General features: G+C 36.6%; 2 protein-coding genes across 2 annotated transcripts; both read right to left on the reverse strand.

The window, feature by feature from the left end:
- Positions 1–7674: 7674 nt before the first annotated feature.
- On the reverse strand, positions 7675–10382 carry LOC133743366 (putative laccase-9). Its single transcript, XM_062171277.1, has 7 exons — positions 10143–10382; positions 9805–9956; positions 9423–9667; positions 9176–9307; positions 8495–9101; positions 8028–8389; positions 7675–7933 (listed from the first exon to the last, which is right to left on the reverse strand). The coding sequence occupies exons 1-7, from the start codon at positions 10371–10373 to the stop codon at positions 7740–7742; spliced, it is 1923 nt and encodes a 640-aa protein (XP_062027261.1). The 5' UTR covers positions 10374–10382; the 3' UTR covers positions 7675–7739.
- A 1878-nt stretch (positions 10383–12260) lies between these two features.
- LOC133743374 (F-box/kelch-repeat protein At3g23880-like) lies at positions 12261–14578 on the reverse strand. The gene is made up of 2 exons (XM_062171289.1): positions 13219–14578; positions 12261–12537 (listed from the first exon to the last, which is right to left on the reverse strand). The coding sequence occupies exons 1-2, from the start codon at positions 14410–14412 to the stop codon at positions 12529–12531; spliced, it is 1203 nt and encodes a 400-aa protein (XP_062027273.1). The 5' UTR covers positions 14413–14578; the 3' UTR covers positions 12261–12528.
- Between the last annotated feature and the right edge of the window lie 1478 nt (positions 14579–16056).

Here is a 16056-nt window from a genome sequence, read left to right on the forward strand (position 1 = left end):
TAACTCGGAAAATTCTTGGGTACCTTGGTGTTTGCCATACCCGCTTTTTGTTAAATATTTTGGACCATTGGATTAGTAATATATCTAATGGTTCAAAATATTTAACAAATTGGTAACTTGTTTAGCCCTTAGCCTTTCTAATTTTTTTGGTAACACAAACTACTAATTGAATTGAAAACAATTAATAAAGATAGTGAAAACAATAAAGCCAATTAATGTTTGATTATCAATTGACAATTGACAATTATGATTTTTCCTTTTTCAAAAAAAATTAAAAGAACCTTCTATCCTAGGTTCACCGAATTACTTTTAGTTAAATAGTCTATATTACTAACTAATTTTATTATTAGTGAATTAATGCTTGATTAATGCTTGTTATTAATGGACAATTACACAATTGAAAATTACGTTTTTTCCTTATTAAAAACAAAAACCTTCTAACCTAAGTTCGCAAAATTAGTATTAGTTAAGTAATCTTTATTACCAATTAATTATATCATTAGTAGTTTCCTTAACCAAATATAATTCTTTTTACATGCATTTTACAACAACGACAACAATTAGTGTAAAAATAAATAATATTTGTTTTAAATGTAGTCAAATGAGAACCTACTTTAGGACTCATTTACTCAAATGAGAATCTACTTTACTCTAATGAGAACCTATTACAATTAATTACCACTTTTAGAACTTAATTACTCAAATGAGAACCTACTTTTCTCTAACGAATACCTTATTTACTTCAATGCGGATTTTTTTTCTAATTACCACATGTGTCCTCAAAGTGGTTACATGAGTCCTCAAAGTGGTAAATATTATATAAAATAGAACATGTATGAATCTTTATGTTTTTATCATTAGTGAAATTATTACTACAATGACTACACATTTTATCACAACCTACAACACTTGATGTAAAAGCGGTAACTTTTGTTCTATTTGTAGTACTAATTACTCCACCTAAACTAATGTACTAATTTATAGACAATTTAACAAGTATGACAACAAATTTGTTGTCAGAGTGGTAAATCTTTATGTTTTATCAGTAATGAAATGATTACTACAATGACTACACATTTTACCACAATCACAACAATTGATGTAAAAGCGATAACTTTTGTCCTATTTATAGTAATTACTCAACTGAAACTAATGTATTAATTTATGGACAATTTAACAAGTGCAACAACAAATTTGTTGTCAAAGTGGTAAATCTTTATATTTTTATCATTAATGGAATAATTACTCAATGACTACATATTTTACCATAACTCGCAACTATTGGTGTAAAAGTGGTAACTTTTGTTCTGATTGTAGTAATTACTTCAAAAACTATACCATTTACAAGATTACCAACCATTTTACAATTCCGACAACATTTGTGTTGTGAACATGGTAAAATTAAAATTAGACCAAAAGATATGTAACAACTCAGTATTGTAAGGAGCTTCTCCAGTTGATAATCAAGGTTCTAAATTTGATAAAAGTTGTCCAAATATGATATTTACATCTTTGACCACTCAATTACAATAACCACAACAACTGTTGTCATAAGTCGTAATTGTAGTTCAACTATGTGTAATTTATTATTTTGACAATACTTGTTACATGATTTTTAACAATGTTACATATCAAGAAAGAGTGTGTTGTTAATATGGTAAATTTTATTTTAAAAAATGAGACATGTCGATATTTAATTGGGTAACCTGTTGACCAGTTCAGTAGGTTTCCACTATATTAATTTACTGAAAGTAAAAAAAATAAAAAAATAAGGGTATGGCAAACACTAAGGTACCCAAGACGACCCCTTGTAACTCATGGTGTTTTATTTTGATTTATTTTGGGTTTTAATTCTTGTAACCTATGGCTTTTGGTTACTACCCTATTAATTGTAGGGAGTTCCCTAAGAGCCTATACATAGCACCATTTGTTGCATGCTAAAACATATCAAACTTTTACTCAATTATTCACCCATCAACTTTCTTTCCAAAATCCCCCAAAGAGTCTTGTGTGTTTTTTGGCCAGAGAAAGGTGTTCTTTTGGTGGAGCTTTGGGTTCCTCCAATTTATGCAGATTGGTGTGAGCCATACAACTTGTTGTTGGGCTGTTGTATCCTGGAGGGGACAAGTCAAGAGATTTCTGGTGCACCGGCATTGTTCCGCAGAGGGCTTGAATCTCCTTAAAGAAAGTGAGATACCCGCGCCTCAGCCTTTTGTCAACGAGTTTCTCAAGAGAAATTATAATATTTTATTGTAATTTCGCCAATAGAATAAAATCCCAAAAAATCCTAAGTACACCCACCTTTTAGGAAATCCACGCACCATTATTCTAACAAAAACCAAGAAACCTCGAAGCAGGCATAAAAGGGAAACAACTAAGGCTTTGGTTTTTGCGACCCAAAAACAAAATTAAATTAAACTACTTGTAACCTCACCTTCTACCACTCTCTCTGCAACCGGAGACTCCACAATTGGAGCTGCCTCGTCCTCTCCTGTTTGCATTATTCCATGCCCAGTCACATCCTCAGCAGCGACAACTAATGATTCCAAAGTTAAGTCAAAACACAAAGCTTTTCCCCTCCTCTTATACTTGCGAATCTTCTTCTCTTCCTGGTCCTCTGTATTTTTAACCTTATTTTTGCTTCCCTTCGGACGCCCAATCTTCTTCTTCCTAGGTGAGACCAGTAATTTTCCATTTTTGTGTTGCACAACCAAGGAAGTATTCTCTCCAACCTCCAACGACGAGTCCGGAAGTGCTAAGAGGCTCTTGCCAAACCTGCTCAACATTGACCTAGCCTTTCTTTTCCTCCCATTTGACCTAGCATTTCGTTAAATATAAATTTATACTTAACTGTCTCTATATTAAGTGCTGAGACATCCGGTAATCAGCAACATAAAATCTATTATTAAGTGTGTTCGATGACTTCGATCAAGCTCTACAAGTTGGGATATGAGACTTTTATAAAAGTAGCGCAATTAAAGACCGGTCCGGATCATGGGACACCATATTTTACACATCTTATGAGCCATTAGATTTAAAAAAATTCAATGGTCCGGATTTGTTGTTTGAATGATGTCAACACAATACCAAGTGATGTATAAAATGACATGGCATTATATATTTTCGATCAAATATTATAATTAGATTGACCTTTTCTTTATTAAAGGAAAAAACAAAATCGATCTATTGCTCATATAAGAACAGTAGAAGATGATTAAAAAAGAAAGGAAAAAAATTGCAGAAAACCAGACACCAAACACTAAAAAGATTATCATCTTCTCCAAACACTATCATCAAATGCGATATTTTCATGGCCTGGAGCTTTGATATTTGTTTCGATAAAATATTGAGTGTTGGTAATTAAAGCCAATCAAGGATGGAGGCTGTCAGAAAATTTTGGAGGAAAAGGCAGGGATCTGGAGGTCAGCTAGGGTTCCAGTATTTCTACTATTATTATCAAGAGGATACATGGAGAGAAGAATCCATGGTTGTACATACTGGTAATGTTCTACAAATTCATTAAACAATTCAAAAAATTCAGTTTAGGAAAATGGCACATGAAACAAATTCCCAAGCTACTTCAAGCATTTTGGTTGAAAAATATTCCAAAAGATGTATAAAAGCGTGTACTATGAATGAAAACAAAGGACTGCAAATAAATAAGAAATTCAATACCATTATATTTAGTAGAATCCTTCTAACAGCTACATAGATATTAGGATATTAGGAAATCCCAGTAACTGAAAATCAAAATGAGAATTAAAGACATGCATTCTTACTTAATTTTTCAATACAAGATGTTTCAGATTAGCACATCTCTTGAGATATTCTATTTGCAATTCCCAGTAATTGAAACCATGAAGAACCAACACCAATTGACTCGTGACTTCGGGTCTTCTTTAGGAGATGGAGATGATGATTTTAGCATTTGACATTTGTTCTTCTACTCTTCTTCTTTTTTCTTTCTTTTGATCGTGTTCTGTACTACTCTTATATGAGCAATAGATTTTGTTTTTTCCTTTAATGAAGAAAAGTTCAATCTAATTATAATATTTGATCGAAAATATATAATGCCATGTCATTTTACACATAACTTGGTATTGTGTTGACATCATTCAAACAACAAATCCAGACCATTGAAAGTTTTTAAATCTAATGGCTCATAAGATGTGTGAAAAATTGTGTAAAATATGGTGTCCCATGATCCGGACCCATTAAAGACATATTCATTATCCCAGTTTTCTGTTTCCCAAGTGACACTTGTATAATATCACAATTTTTTATTTAGAAAATTACACACAAGTGTTAATTTGAAACTTAAATTAGCTATAAGGCCACCAATGTTTTCTTGTACACATAAGGCCACTTATGGCTTTAAATTATTTTCAACCTGACAATTTTACCCTTCCACTAACTCCATAATCATCCGGCCAAAATGAATAGAAATTCATTCCTTCTCCTCTCTCTCTCTCTCTCTCCCCGATCTCTTCTTCTTCTCTTCCCTCTGCAATCACCAGAAAGAATCAATTCCGGCCATCATCTCTCATCACCGTCACCATCAATTGAACCACAACACAAACCCGATCAAAGCCCAGCCACCCCCCGCCCCGATTCCGATGACCACTGCCTCTGATCTGGTGAGATTCCAAGCTTACAAAACCTCGAAACGGCGCCGCGATGCCTGAAGACGACGACGTCGACGAAGAAGCTCTGATCGGAGCTACCTCACTGGAGTCCAACTCAGATCTCTCTGATTCTCTACTCATCTCCGATTCTTTCCGATTCTCTCACTGGAGACGATTCTCTACTCATCTCCGATTCACTCAGATCTCCAATTTCGACTTGAGACACCTCACGAGCCTCGGCTCCGGCAGCTCCTTTCCTCATATCTAGCTCGGCTCCGGCAACACCCTTCCTCCACCGCCACCATCGCCTCTTCCTCCACCTCACCTGCATCGGAAACCTAAATGAGCACTGATTCTCCGGCGACGAGGACAAGGCCCGCGACCTCTTCATCTCCAACCGGAAAGTCGCTCCAGCTCTTCGACATGGCCTACAGGTCAGACAACGACTACCACTTCAAGGTCATCTTGATCGGCCATGCCGGTATCGGCAAATCCGATTTGTTGTCCAGGTTCATGCGCAATGAGTTCAACCTCGAGTCTAAGTCCACCATCGGTGTCGAGTTTGCCACCCGGAGCATCCATGTCGATGATTAGATTGTCAAGGCCCAGATTTGGGACACCGCCGGCCAAGAAATGTGATAAGCTTTTCAATTCCATTCATTATTGTCATTGTATTTGGTTTACTTATTGAGGTTGAGACCAAATCCTTCTGGTATTTTTGTTGAAATTAATTAGACGACATGATTAGAATTTGTTTAGTTTGGTTTGATTTGATTGTGATTTATTGGAATAAATGGGCTTGGATTTGTTTGAATTCATCTGTTGTGGAATTTTGCAGGGGAGAGAAAGAGAGTTGTGCTCTTGTGTGATGGGGGGATGGTTTTGTGGTTGAATTCTGTTTTCTGATGGTGTTGTGATGTATTTTGATTGATGAATAATGAACCATTTCTTGTATGTTATTTGTTGCAGTTAGTAACTCTCTATAACTGTTATAGCGGCTTTTCAACATAGTGATAGTATCTTTCTATATCTATGTTAGTATTTTTTCAACATGATGTCAATAGCTTCTATTTTCATTTTCATTATTTCAAGTTAGTAGCTCCGTATAATTGTTCTAGTAGCATTTCAATATCGTGATAGTAACTTTATGTGTCTATGTTAGTATATTTTCAAGCTAATGTCAATAAATTTTTTTTTTCAAATCAGTAGCTCTCTGTAACTATTTTAGTGGTGTTCCATCATAGTGATCGTAGCTTTTTGTACCTATGTTAGTAGCTCTGTAATGTTAGTGAGAGTAGCTCGTTGGTGTTAGTGACAATAACTTTTGTTGTTGGTAAAAGTAGTTTTTGGTGTTGGTGAGAGTAATTTTCTGGTGTTGGTGAGAGTAGCATTTGTTGCTGATTAGAGTAGTTTTCGGTATCGGTGACAGTATCTTTTGTTTGTGAGGATAGTAGCTTTTCGTTTTGAGGAGCAGAGATTTTTTGGGTAAGGAGTAGCTTTTGCTGTTGGTGATAGTAGCTTTTGTTATCTCGCCGGAGGTTGCCGGAAATCTCACTAGAGTAGCTTTTGTTACTAGTGACAGTAGCTTTTGTTGCTAGTGATAGTAGCTTTTGTGACCTCGCCGGAGGTGACTAGAAATCTCATAAGAGTAGTTTTTGTTGCTAGCCACAGTAGCTTTTGGTGTCAGTGACAGTAGCTTTTGTGGTCGCCGGAGTTCGCCGGAGATCCGCCTGAAGTTGGTCGAAGGTCGGCCGGAGTTCGCCGGAGGTCGGCCGGAGACCCGCCGGAGTTGGTCGGCGACCTCGCCGGAGAGGAGAGAGAGAATAATTGTTGATTTTGTACTCTAGTGGCATTTATGTAAATATGTTGGTTTTTCATATCCAAAATATAACACCTTTTTTAGTCTAGTGGCCTTATGAGGGAAAAAACTAGTTGGTGGCCTTATGGCTAAAAAAACAATCAAAGATGCACTTATATGTAATTAACCCTTTTTTATTTAACAAAATAAAAATAAAAAATAAATTGTTGACCCAAAGAACAAATTACAGATCTGCAATTGCAGACGGCTTTTTCTATTGCCTCTGATATTTCTGAGATTTGATTCGAATTGCGACGATCAATCAGCAGAGGGTTGCACAAGTCTTATCTCGTGCCGAGCATCGAATCAGTGATCGGAGAAGAGAAAGGGAGATTGGAGACGTTCTGCGGCGGTTTGACTTGTTTGATCTAATCGAGGGGGGGAAAAAAGAGCTTGAATTTTTGTACAGTTTGATTATTTTTCTGTGGAGTTTAATATAAGGCCTTTGGTTATAGTTGGGTGCTTGCTCTTGTTGGTGTTAAACCTAATTTCTTATTTAGAAGGAAAATAATTTTTACATTTTGTTCAATGAAAAATTGTTATTTAAAAAAAAAAATTGTTTAAATTAACAGAGTTAACCTTTTCCATGAAATTTTTTTACATTTTGTTCAATGAAAAATTTGTTCTGGGTTTTGGGGAATTGCTGAAATTGAGCTGAGGGTACATGAAAATTAATTAGATCAAGATTGAATCTTTTTTTGTGTTTGGAATGTGTTGCATGAATGCTAGAGTTTGATCTTGTGTCAATATATCGTATGGCAATAGAAATGACCATATATAATCTGGGTTTTGAAGATTTTAATGGTAGAATTGAAGTCTATATGTATGCTTGGATCTGATTCCAAGTCTTTGGTTTTGCAGGTTCTGAGTGATTCCCAGAAAAGAGCATGAACCCATCTTGGAAACTAAAGGTTGATGGAATTGAAGATTTCAAGCATAACAAATTTCACTCCATGAGAGGAAGAGACAAGATATGGAAATTGGCAAAGAAAAAAAACAGATAAATAAGTATATACCAAAATCAGTATAAGCCGTCGGATGTGAATTTATACACGTGTCGCTTTGTCATCAAAAATTTAGGCAGGTTAGACAGATAAGAAGCTTAGGAGAGGATCCTCTCGCTTCTAGTAGTGGAGACAGTAGATATTATACAAGTGATAGAATTAGAATACAGAAAAATGGAACAGGTGATCTCCCCCCATTAATTAAGTGGAATAATTCATTATTAACTAGGATAGATTGACATGAACAATTAATTACTCTATTTGATTCTTAATCAATTCTGCGTGACTTTGGATTGTAGCAGAATCCAATGGAACATCACAGGAAGGCAAGATAGCTGGAGGACCGAGCATATTAGTCTCAGTTGTGCCCCCGTTCTTCACTATAAAAGCAGACTCCATACCCCATGTCAAGTGTCTCTCCATGTGACAATGCCAAAACCACACACCTGCAAGACAAATAATAGATCAAATATTAGAATCTCATATCTTACTAGGGTTATTGATTGATATGGAGGGACAGCGAGGCATATTTGTAAGTACCTGGATTATTCGCTACAAATCTTATGGTTAACCATCCGTTTTTGGGAGTTATAAACGTTGTTACGTAAGGAGGATCAATCAAATTATAACCTTTTGAGTCTCTCTCGGCCAAGAAATCCCCAAAGCCAAATCCAAGCACATAAAAGCTATGTCCATGCAAGTGCATTGGATGATTCACGGAACCTCCCATCACATCAGTTCCTTGAAACACCATCTCAACTGTTTCATTATATTCTAGCACCTTGACCTTTGTCCTTTGGACTGTCAACACTCGATCTAGTGTCATCGCTATTTCAGTGAAGTTAAAATAAACAGGCGGTTCGTCTGGGAAATCTGTTTCATAAACCGGCTCGCTTATGTTCCTACATGTATATAAAGATCCATCAAAACCAATTCTCAAGTGAAATAAAACCATGACAAGCTAGCTTCCATACATCTAGTTCATAGTTAATGTGTATGTATCTTACTTGTAGTAGGCTTGCAAGATAGATTCTCTCGGATTCACCCAACTGATATTATTGACGCTTGCAGCAAAAGATATGTTTACGCATGAGGGACCTAAATCTGGAGTACAGTAAAGAGCGTTGGCGGAAGCTGTTATGTACATTTTGGTAGTTATGTCGCTCTTTTTTGGGACATTTATAGGATACTCTGGGGTGGCTAAGCTTCTAATATTTCCGTAGAAGTTGAATGCATCTGTTTGGGATAAGGAACTGGGAATTTGTTGGGGAAATAAAGGAGCTTCGGAAGTGGTATAGTTACCATTATATTCAAGGATTGCAATAGCATCATTCGCTGAGTCAGATACTGTGTCAACTGTAGCACTTATGTATTCTCTTCCGACCATGTAATAGCTCCCCAGAGCCGAATTTGTGTTGAGCAACACGTCCATTGTTTGTCCAGGGGCTATCACTATATAGCCTGTGTTGATGGGTTTGGTATAGGAGCCGTCCAAGCCAACCACAGTGAGGTTGTGTTCAGCAATGGCAAAGTAAAACTCTACATCGATGTTTGCGTTCACTATCCGAAGAAGATATGTCTTGCCATAGTCCACCTTACGACGATACGTTGAATCTACAAGCATATGCAATAATCTAAGTCACTTACTAGCTAGGTGAACCACCTGATAAAAACATATATATGCTTACTTTTGGAGCATGGAGAAAAATCTCCAAGCCGGCCATTAATTGTGTAACCAGCTGCTATAGGTAAGTTAGAGTTGGTTGCAGGGTCCAGACACTCGTCAACCTGTTCTTTCAAATTTCCCAAATACCAAGATCCTGCAATTGGATCAGCTTACTTAACTTAGCATATATATGATGCACATATGCCTGTAATTAGGTTGTGTATAGTTGAATACTGAACAATATTGACTAGCCTAGTGAGTAATTGTACCGAACACAATGATCTCCTCTTCATCAGGCTCAGGAAATGGAAATGTTGTTCCAATGGCAGGCAAGATGACAATGGCACCGTGAACGCTTGCTCTAGTCCAGTCACTATGAGCATGCCACCAAAGAGTTCCTTCTTCTGTGCTCAATTGAACTTGATAGGTAAAATTTGTTCCGGGTGAGATTGGACATTGTGTCACATATTCTGGGCCATCAAACCATGGATTTCTTGGTTGCTTTACTCCATGCCTGTATCATCATACATAGTTTGCATGTTAATTTTACAAACATAAAGAGATGATCCATTTTAAGAATGTAAAGTAGAAGTGTTGTATCGTGTAAATGATACACTAAACAGATAGGGGAGGTCGTGTGATGGGACTTGCCAGTGAATGGTGAAACCATAAAATCCTTGATTGTAAACATTAACATAAATTGTATCCCCTTTGCGAGCTCGTATTACTGGACCTGGATAGCTCTCGTTTACTACTAACATGAGCTTTGATTCACACAATCTAGTGAAGTTTACCTCCTTAACCTAATTGAAAAATCGAAATTGTGATTACCAAGAGGCACATGAACTAGTAAAAGGTCAAAAATATTAGTCTTGTATCATTGCATGCATGAGTATCTAGAATGAATAACAATACAGAGTGAACATAGAATGGTTGAAGCGAATAGATGATCGAACTGGGAAATCAACCATTAATTAAAATGGACTTACTATAAAATCGTAGTAATGAACTTCTGCTCGAGCCAGAGAGATGAAGAGCGGTAGGATGAAAATAAGAGCAGCGAACACCAGAAACTGTGTCGACATCAGTACTGGACTAGTAGTACTCTTCATGGATTTCATTATTCTGCTGAGCGCATTTGTTTGTGAAGTAATTGAAATGTTAGGAGTTGCATGAACACTCACTAACTTTATTGCTTTCCTTAGCTCTGTTGCTTTCATCAGGTATGTTCTTAACAAACTGTCTTACCAAAAAGTCCGATAACGACCAAGGGGCCATTCATTTCATAAAATATAAAATGGTTGAAACGGCGATGGGTGAAATTGTATTTCGAAAAATATTGACGAAAGAAGCCTGATATTTTGCTCTCGATCTTCAAGCTCGATCGAAGAGGTTTGTGCAGGCACTACTACAATAATGGTATTATATCCAATAAAGGCATAAATCTAAGCTAAAGGCTGTAGATCTAGTTTCCCAACACTGCATTAACGGATATGGGCGGTTTGTTGGCTTTGAGTAAACGGATCGATGGCGAAAGTTAGGTGTACCTTCATTTTATTCAGTGACAAAAAGAAGGCATTTAGTTTCTATCTAATTTTCTCTAAAAAGATAGGTAGGAGCTTTCTCAGCTCAAGGTTAGCCACGTAGCTAGGACTTGGTCAATTATAAATACCATAGCCGGACATGAGATGAGGCCCATGAGACAGTTGCCTCATGACTAGTATCCCAATGATTTTTTTTGAAGATATTTTATTAAAAAAAATGTATATCATTATTGAAAAATAGCATTGGCACAATTGGCAAGTTTCATTCCTTTTTGTAGGTTTGAATCCTCTTCCAGTTCTTGTTATTTATTTTTCTTTATCAATTATAAAAAGTGCATGTCTTTTTTATTTTTTGCCTCACGTCTCAAAATCTCAAGTCCAATTAACTTCTTAAAAATCGGGCCATCGAATGGTTTTCTTTCTAGTTTTAGTTAATCGTTGCTACCTGCCATCAATGCCATGCAAAGGTTAATGTACATACCTTTAGTATTACTATGTCATCAAGCATTAGTGACATTACAGTATATGCCATGGAAATACCTTATTTTTTATTCAATAAATTATCTTTGTTTCGTCGAGGTTCATCAAAAAAAAAATTTGACATTACAGTATATGCCATGGAAAATACCTTATGTAGAGTAACACCTCTTGTATCACCAAGCATAATTCTTGACAAATACCTCTCTTTTATAGGTAAGTAGTATATGACATTACATTATGTTCATGGAGAATACACTTGCATTATATGGCTATGAGTTGCTATAATTTCGTACCACGTCGCGAGAAATCTGAACTGAATATGAAGTTGAGATGTTCAATATTGCAGAACCAGTCACAAGACCGATTAGTTTAGTAACTAATTAGTATAATACAAGTATCTTGTAGCTAGAATTTTGTGATAAGATGGCTAGGATTTCATAGAAAGACCGTAGAGATTCACTCAACATCCTTTTCAGCTACTCAATTAATTTGCAATACCAAATAGCAAATCACTTGATCATTCAGTCCCGAGAACCTATTCTTAATCCAAATTACGTCCTTTTTTTTTTTTTTTTTTGGCAAATGTAATTGCTCTTTCTTAACAGTGCGTTCGAGTTACCATAAGGCCTCGTTTGGTTCGCGGAAAGGAAAGTAGTTCCTTTGTCTTTCCCATGAGAAGGGAAATGAACTTTCCGAATAACTTTCTATTCCGATGTTTGGTAATGTAAGGAAAGTTATCCGGAAAGTTGTTAAAAAGTATGTAATTAATGGAATAAAATAATATGTTGTGAGTAATAAATGCAAGGAAAGAATGGGGGAAAGTGATTCCTTTAGAGTATGGAAGGAACCATTTTCCCCCCTATTTTCCTTTGCTTCAGGAAAGTATTTCATTTCCTTTTGCATCCCAAACACAGGCTAGGAACAACTTTCCTTTCCTGATGCTTACTTTCCGCGAACCAAACGAGGCCTAAGAGTAGGAATGAAATCCTTTGATCCTCTTAAAAAAAAAAACAGTGGTAAGTTTCTTTTGTCCTAGCTAACGGAGTTTCATATGTAATAACTAATAAGTACTTTTTGATTGCATGACAAGAGCTAACATTTCAATATTTGATAGTCATAAGAAAAAACTGTAATAGGTTTACAAAGACGAGATATTTCACACAATGTTTATAGATAACGGCATAACGCTGCATCCATTTTCTACATAAGCAAATGATTTTCCCAGTGAAGGAAAAACATTACACATAACCCCACACCCACACCCTCCTCAAAATGAGGCCCACCTTGGATGGTTGCTTCTACAAAAGCACTTTCGCCTCCCTATTTCCTTGAGAACTACAACAACGAGCTCCTAGCTCACCTACAAATCAGACAATAATGAGTTATAAGTTGAAATTACAAGCATTTCACTCATTCAGAACAGAAAGCAGTTATCCAATATAACATATGTCCTCTGATCTAATAGCCTAATACCAGTGAAATGAAAAGGAAGAACAACTCTAGAAATGATAGTATAATTGGAATAAAATGGTGAAGCAGATGATTTGTCTAGTGTGTTAGTCACAGGACATAATGCTGGAACCTGGAGTCTGCCTTGTACATAGGTAAACTCTGACAAAACTTCCAACAGTATTTAAACAGAAAAAGTAATAAAAGAGGTAAAACTCACACATAACTTCTGAAGTAAGACATTGAATTCTCTCCATTTAACAACACTTGGGCGACATACAAAGGAATAAGATAATTGATACTTGTAGGCTGTGTGCCATCTATTAACAAGATTTGGCAAATAAGATTCTGAATATTTATGCATTTGAATCAAATACGATGACATATCATGCTTAACATGGTTTTCCAATAAAATTACCGTGGAGAGAAGTTACACCCATTATGGATGAAAGCTGAAGAAAGTGGATAAGTTACAAAATAGCAAACCCAAAAGCAAATTTTGCCAAATGTATGACACAAGGTAGTACCGACAACTGAAACACGGTAACCACACTTGTAAAATTCTAATGTTAATGGATAAAAGAAGACTCACATTGTTTGTTTTGTATGTGTGGGCGTCTGGTGAAACTAATGTCTCTCGGTAAATGACTGTTCTAAACTCCAAGTCCTCTGCGACCTCAACAAAATGCTTGAATTTCTTCTCCTTTAGATCAGATAATACCATGAGGTCTTCACACACACCGAACTGATTAATCAAAACTAAACCATTCTCTAAAATGCACACAGGCCTGAAATATCCTCTTAAATCATCATAAGACTCTACATAATTCTCCAAAGAAAATTGTAAGACTTCAGTCCAGGATTCCTTGACCCCATATTCTTTCATCATCCATATGTTGAAAGTGTTGGTTCGAGTTGGGCAAGCAAGTACACAGAGGCAATTTTTATGAATCAAGAGATCAAAAAACCAGTCATCATAGGGTAATGGAATCGTCTTCTGAAATTTCTCCGCCTCTAAATCAAAAGACAAAATTCTTGAGCCCCCTTCAGGTAGATTACATAGCCAATGCAGAGCTCCGTTTAAGAACAACCCCTGCCGCATTATTAATGTAACATAATCAATGTCTTCAACAGTCCTCCATGAACCTGTTTTCAGTGAAAAGATGTGAATCATGATTTTCTCAGCATGATAATCAGTGAACCCCCGTATCACCTTGTAGTCGTCACTAGCAGAATCATACCCGAATCCATAAAGATAGTTGCTAAACTTGGAGTCTACAACTGGAGGAGGTTTTGGTAAAACCTTGGAGTCTCTAGTACAAGGGTTCCATAACATAATGGCCTCGTAGCCAACATCTACACATACCAAGCCATTGCAAGCACCAACAAGAACTCTATAACTGAAATCAGAGATAGTTTTCGTTACCGGAAAATCCAGCTGAGTGACTGCAAACTGACCACCAGAACCATGAACATCATCATCCTTAATACTTTTCAAGGCTTCATAGTCCTCCATACTTTTCAAGGCTTCACAGTCCAAGGCCAAGGGAGGATCCAGCATGAAAATGAGCCTCTGAGCGCTCTCGGTGATGCCTCTCTCTCCATAGCTGAGGTGTTTCTTTACAAAATACGAATCGGAGATCAAAGCACGCCATGATTTGCAGACGCACCGGAAACGCATCAAGGATTTTCCCGGTAGCCTTGCAAGGATCTCCGCAATCACATCTTCCTCGTAGTCGCCAAAGTCGGTATGAGCTCGCTTAAGCACCATAGCGCCGTCCCCCATTGTAATTACTCTCTATCTCTCTCACTGGCGCCCAAATTGACTGAAAGAAACCCTAGAAACTTACAAATTCGGTCGCTTCAGCGTTCACCGGAACCCTTGCCGGAGTGACATTTCCAGTAGCGTTCGTGCTCTTACTCTGTTTGTTGGCTGACTTCTGAGTGCTGTAAACTTGGAATCTTATTATAAAGGGCCTTTCCCTAATCCCGTGGGCTGGATTTATGATCTGTTTCTATTTGGGCCTGTGTTTTCGTTCTTTTTAGATAACATTTTTCAAGCAACTACAAGACGAATTAAAAATATCAAATCGAAAGCTTGAATGACAGGGACAGCCTATTTTTCTTTCTATTCTGCCAAACAGTAGCAAGTTTATTCTCCTAGACAGTAGCAAGTTGAGGATTGGCAAAGCATCCATCCTTTAGGCGCCGAGAAAATGAGCCTGAACTTGTTCTCGATGATGGCTCTGTCCAAGTGCTCTTTCACAAAATAAGAATCGGAGATTAAAAGCACGCCATGACTTGCGCGCACAAAGAAATTGCATCAAAGCTTTGACTAGTAGCCTCGCTAGTATCTCCACACTCATAACTTCTTTGTCCACTGTGTAGTTTACGAGCTAGGTTTCGCTTAAGCGTCTACTAATTACCATATTTATCTATTCTTTTAGAGAAGAAGAAATTGCCATAAAAAACAATCTAGATGGGTATATCATATATAAGTACATCGGATAGTTGATAAGGTCTATCCATTACCCCAAATTTGAAAAGCATAAACAAAAGCGCTATCTAACTAAAACATATTCTGCATGAATACATTTCCTAGTACAAATGTACAAAGAACCATAGGGAAGAAACGGAAAAAAAAAAACATCGCTTCTTCTATTATAACAATTGCAATCCAGCACACATAAAAAATTGATAGTGAAGAACTTTGAATTTTGTGAGTCTGATTCCGCCAAGGATAAGCATAACTTTGATTATGTCCTTTTGCATTACATATTCCTATTTAGTAATAGTTGCTATGTCTATTGAAAAAAAGTTTTGCAAATTGAAGTCACAGATATGGTGCAAGTGAGAGTTTGGGCGAGAACTTAGTGAAACTCCGTTCCAGGGACGTAGGCAAGTTGTGTTAACAATATTTTCTTGTTTTGTTTACTATAGTTATCTATATTATTTTGCACTAGTCCGCTTCGCAAGAAAGATTTTAGGTCAAACTTCTAATAATCCTCCGGTCTTTAATGTGAAGAATAGGTTAGTAATAAGGGTTGGGGTCAAGTGATTTGAACCTGAAACGTACTCTTTAGCTTCTAGCTGGTCAATGTTATGTTTGTAGAGAATACACTTGCAGTATATGGCTATCAAGTGTTTAGGAGTTGCTATAATTTGGTACTACGCGAGAAATCTGAACTGAAGTTGAGATGTTCAATATTGCAGAGAACAATGTCACAAGACCGATTAGTTTAGTAACTAATTAGTAGAATGTAAGTATCTTGTAGCTAGAATTTCGTGATAAGATGGCTTGGATTTCATAATAAGACGGTAGAGATTCAATCAATATCCTTTTCAGCTACTCAAATTAATTTTCAATACCAAATGTAAAATGAGTTGATCATTCAATCCCGAGTATCAATTCTTAATCCAAATGATGATG

The sequence above is a fragment of the Rosa rugosa genome, chromosome 1 (assembly GCF_958449725.1).
Source record: "Rosa rugosa chromosome 1, drRosRugo1.1, whole genome shotgun sequence".
Taxonomy (NCBI): domain Eukaryota; kingdom Viridiplantae; phylum Streptophyta; class Magnoliopsida; order Rosales; family Rosaceae; genus Rosa; species Rosa rugosa.

Excerpts from the sequence above, each read along its gene's own strand:
- LOC133743374 (XM_062171289.1), bottom strand. The coding sequence starts at position 14,412 with ATGGGGGACGGCGCTATGGTGCTTAAGCGAGCTCATACCGACTTTGGC.
- LOC133743366 (XM_062171277.1), bottom strand. The coding sequence starts at position 10,373 with ATGAAAGCAACAGAGCTAAGGAAAGCAATAAAGTTAGTGAGTGTTCAT. Across the intron at positions 9,668-9,804 it reads TATGGTTTCACCATTCACTG|GCATGGAGTAAAGCAACCAA; the intron begins GCAAGTCCCATC and ends ATGATGATACAG. Across the intron at positions 9,102-9,175 it reads TTTTTCTCCATGCTCCAAAA|ATTCAACGTATCGTCGTAAG; the intron begins GTAAGCATATAT and ends ATATGCTTGTAG.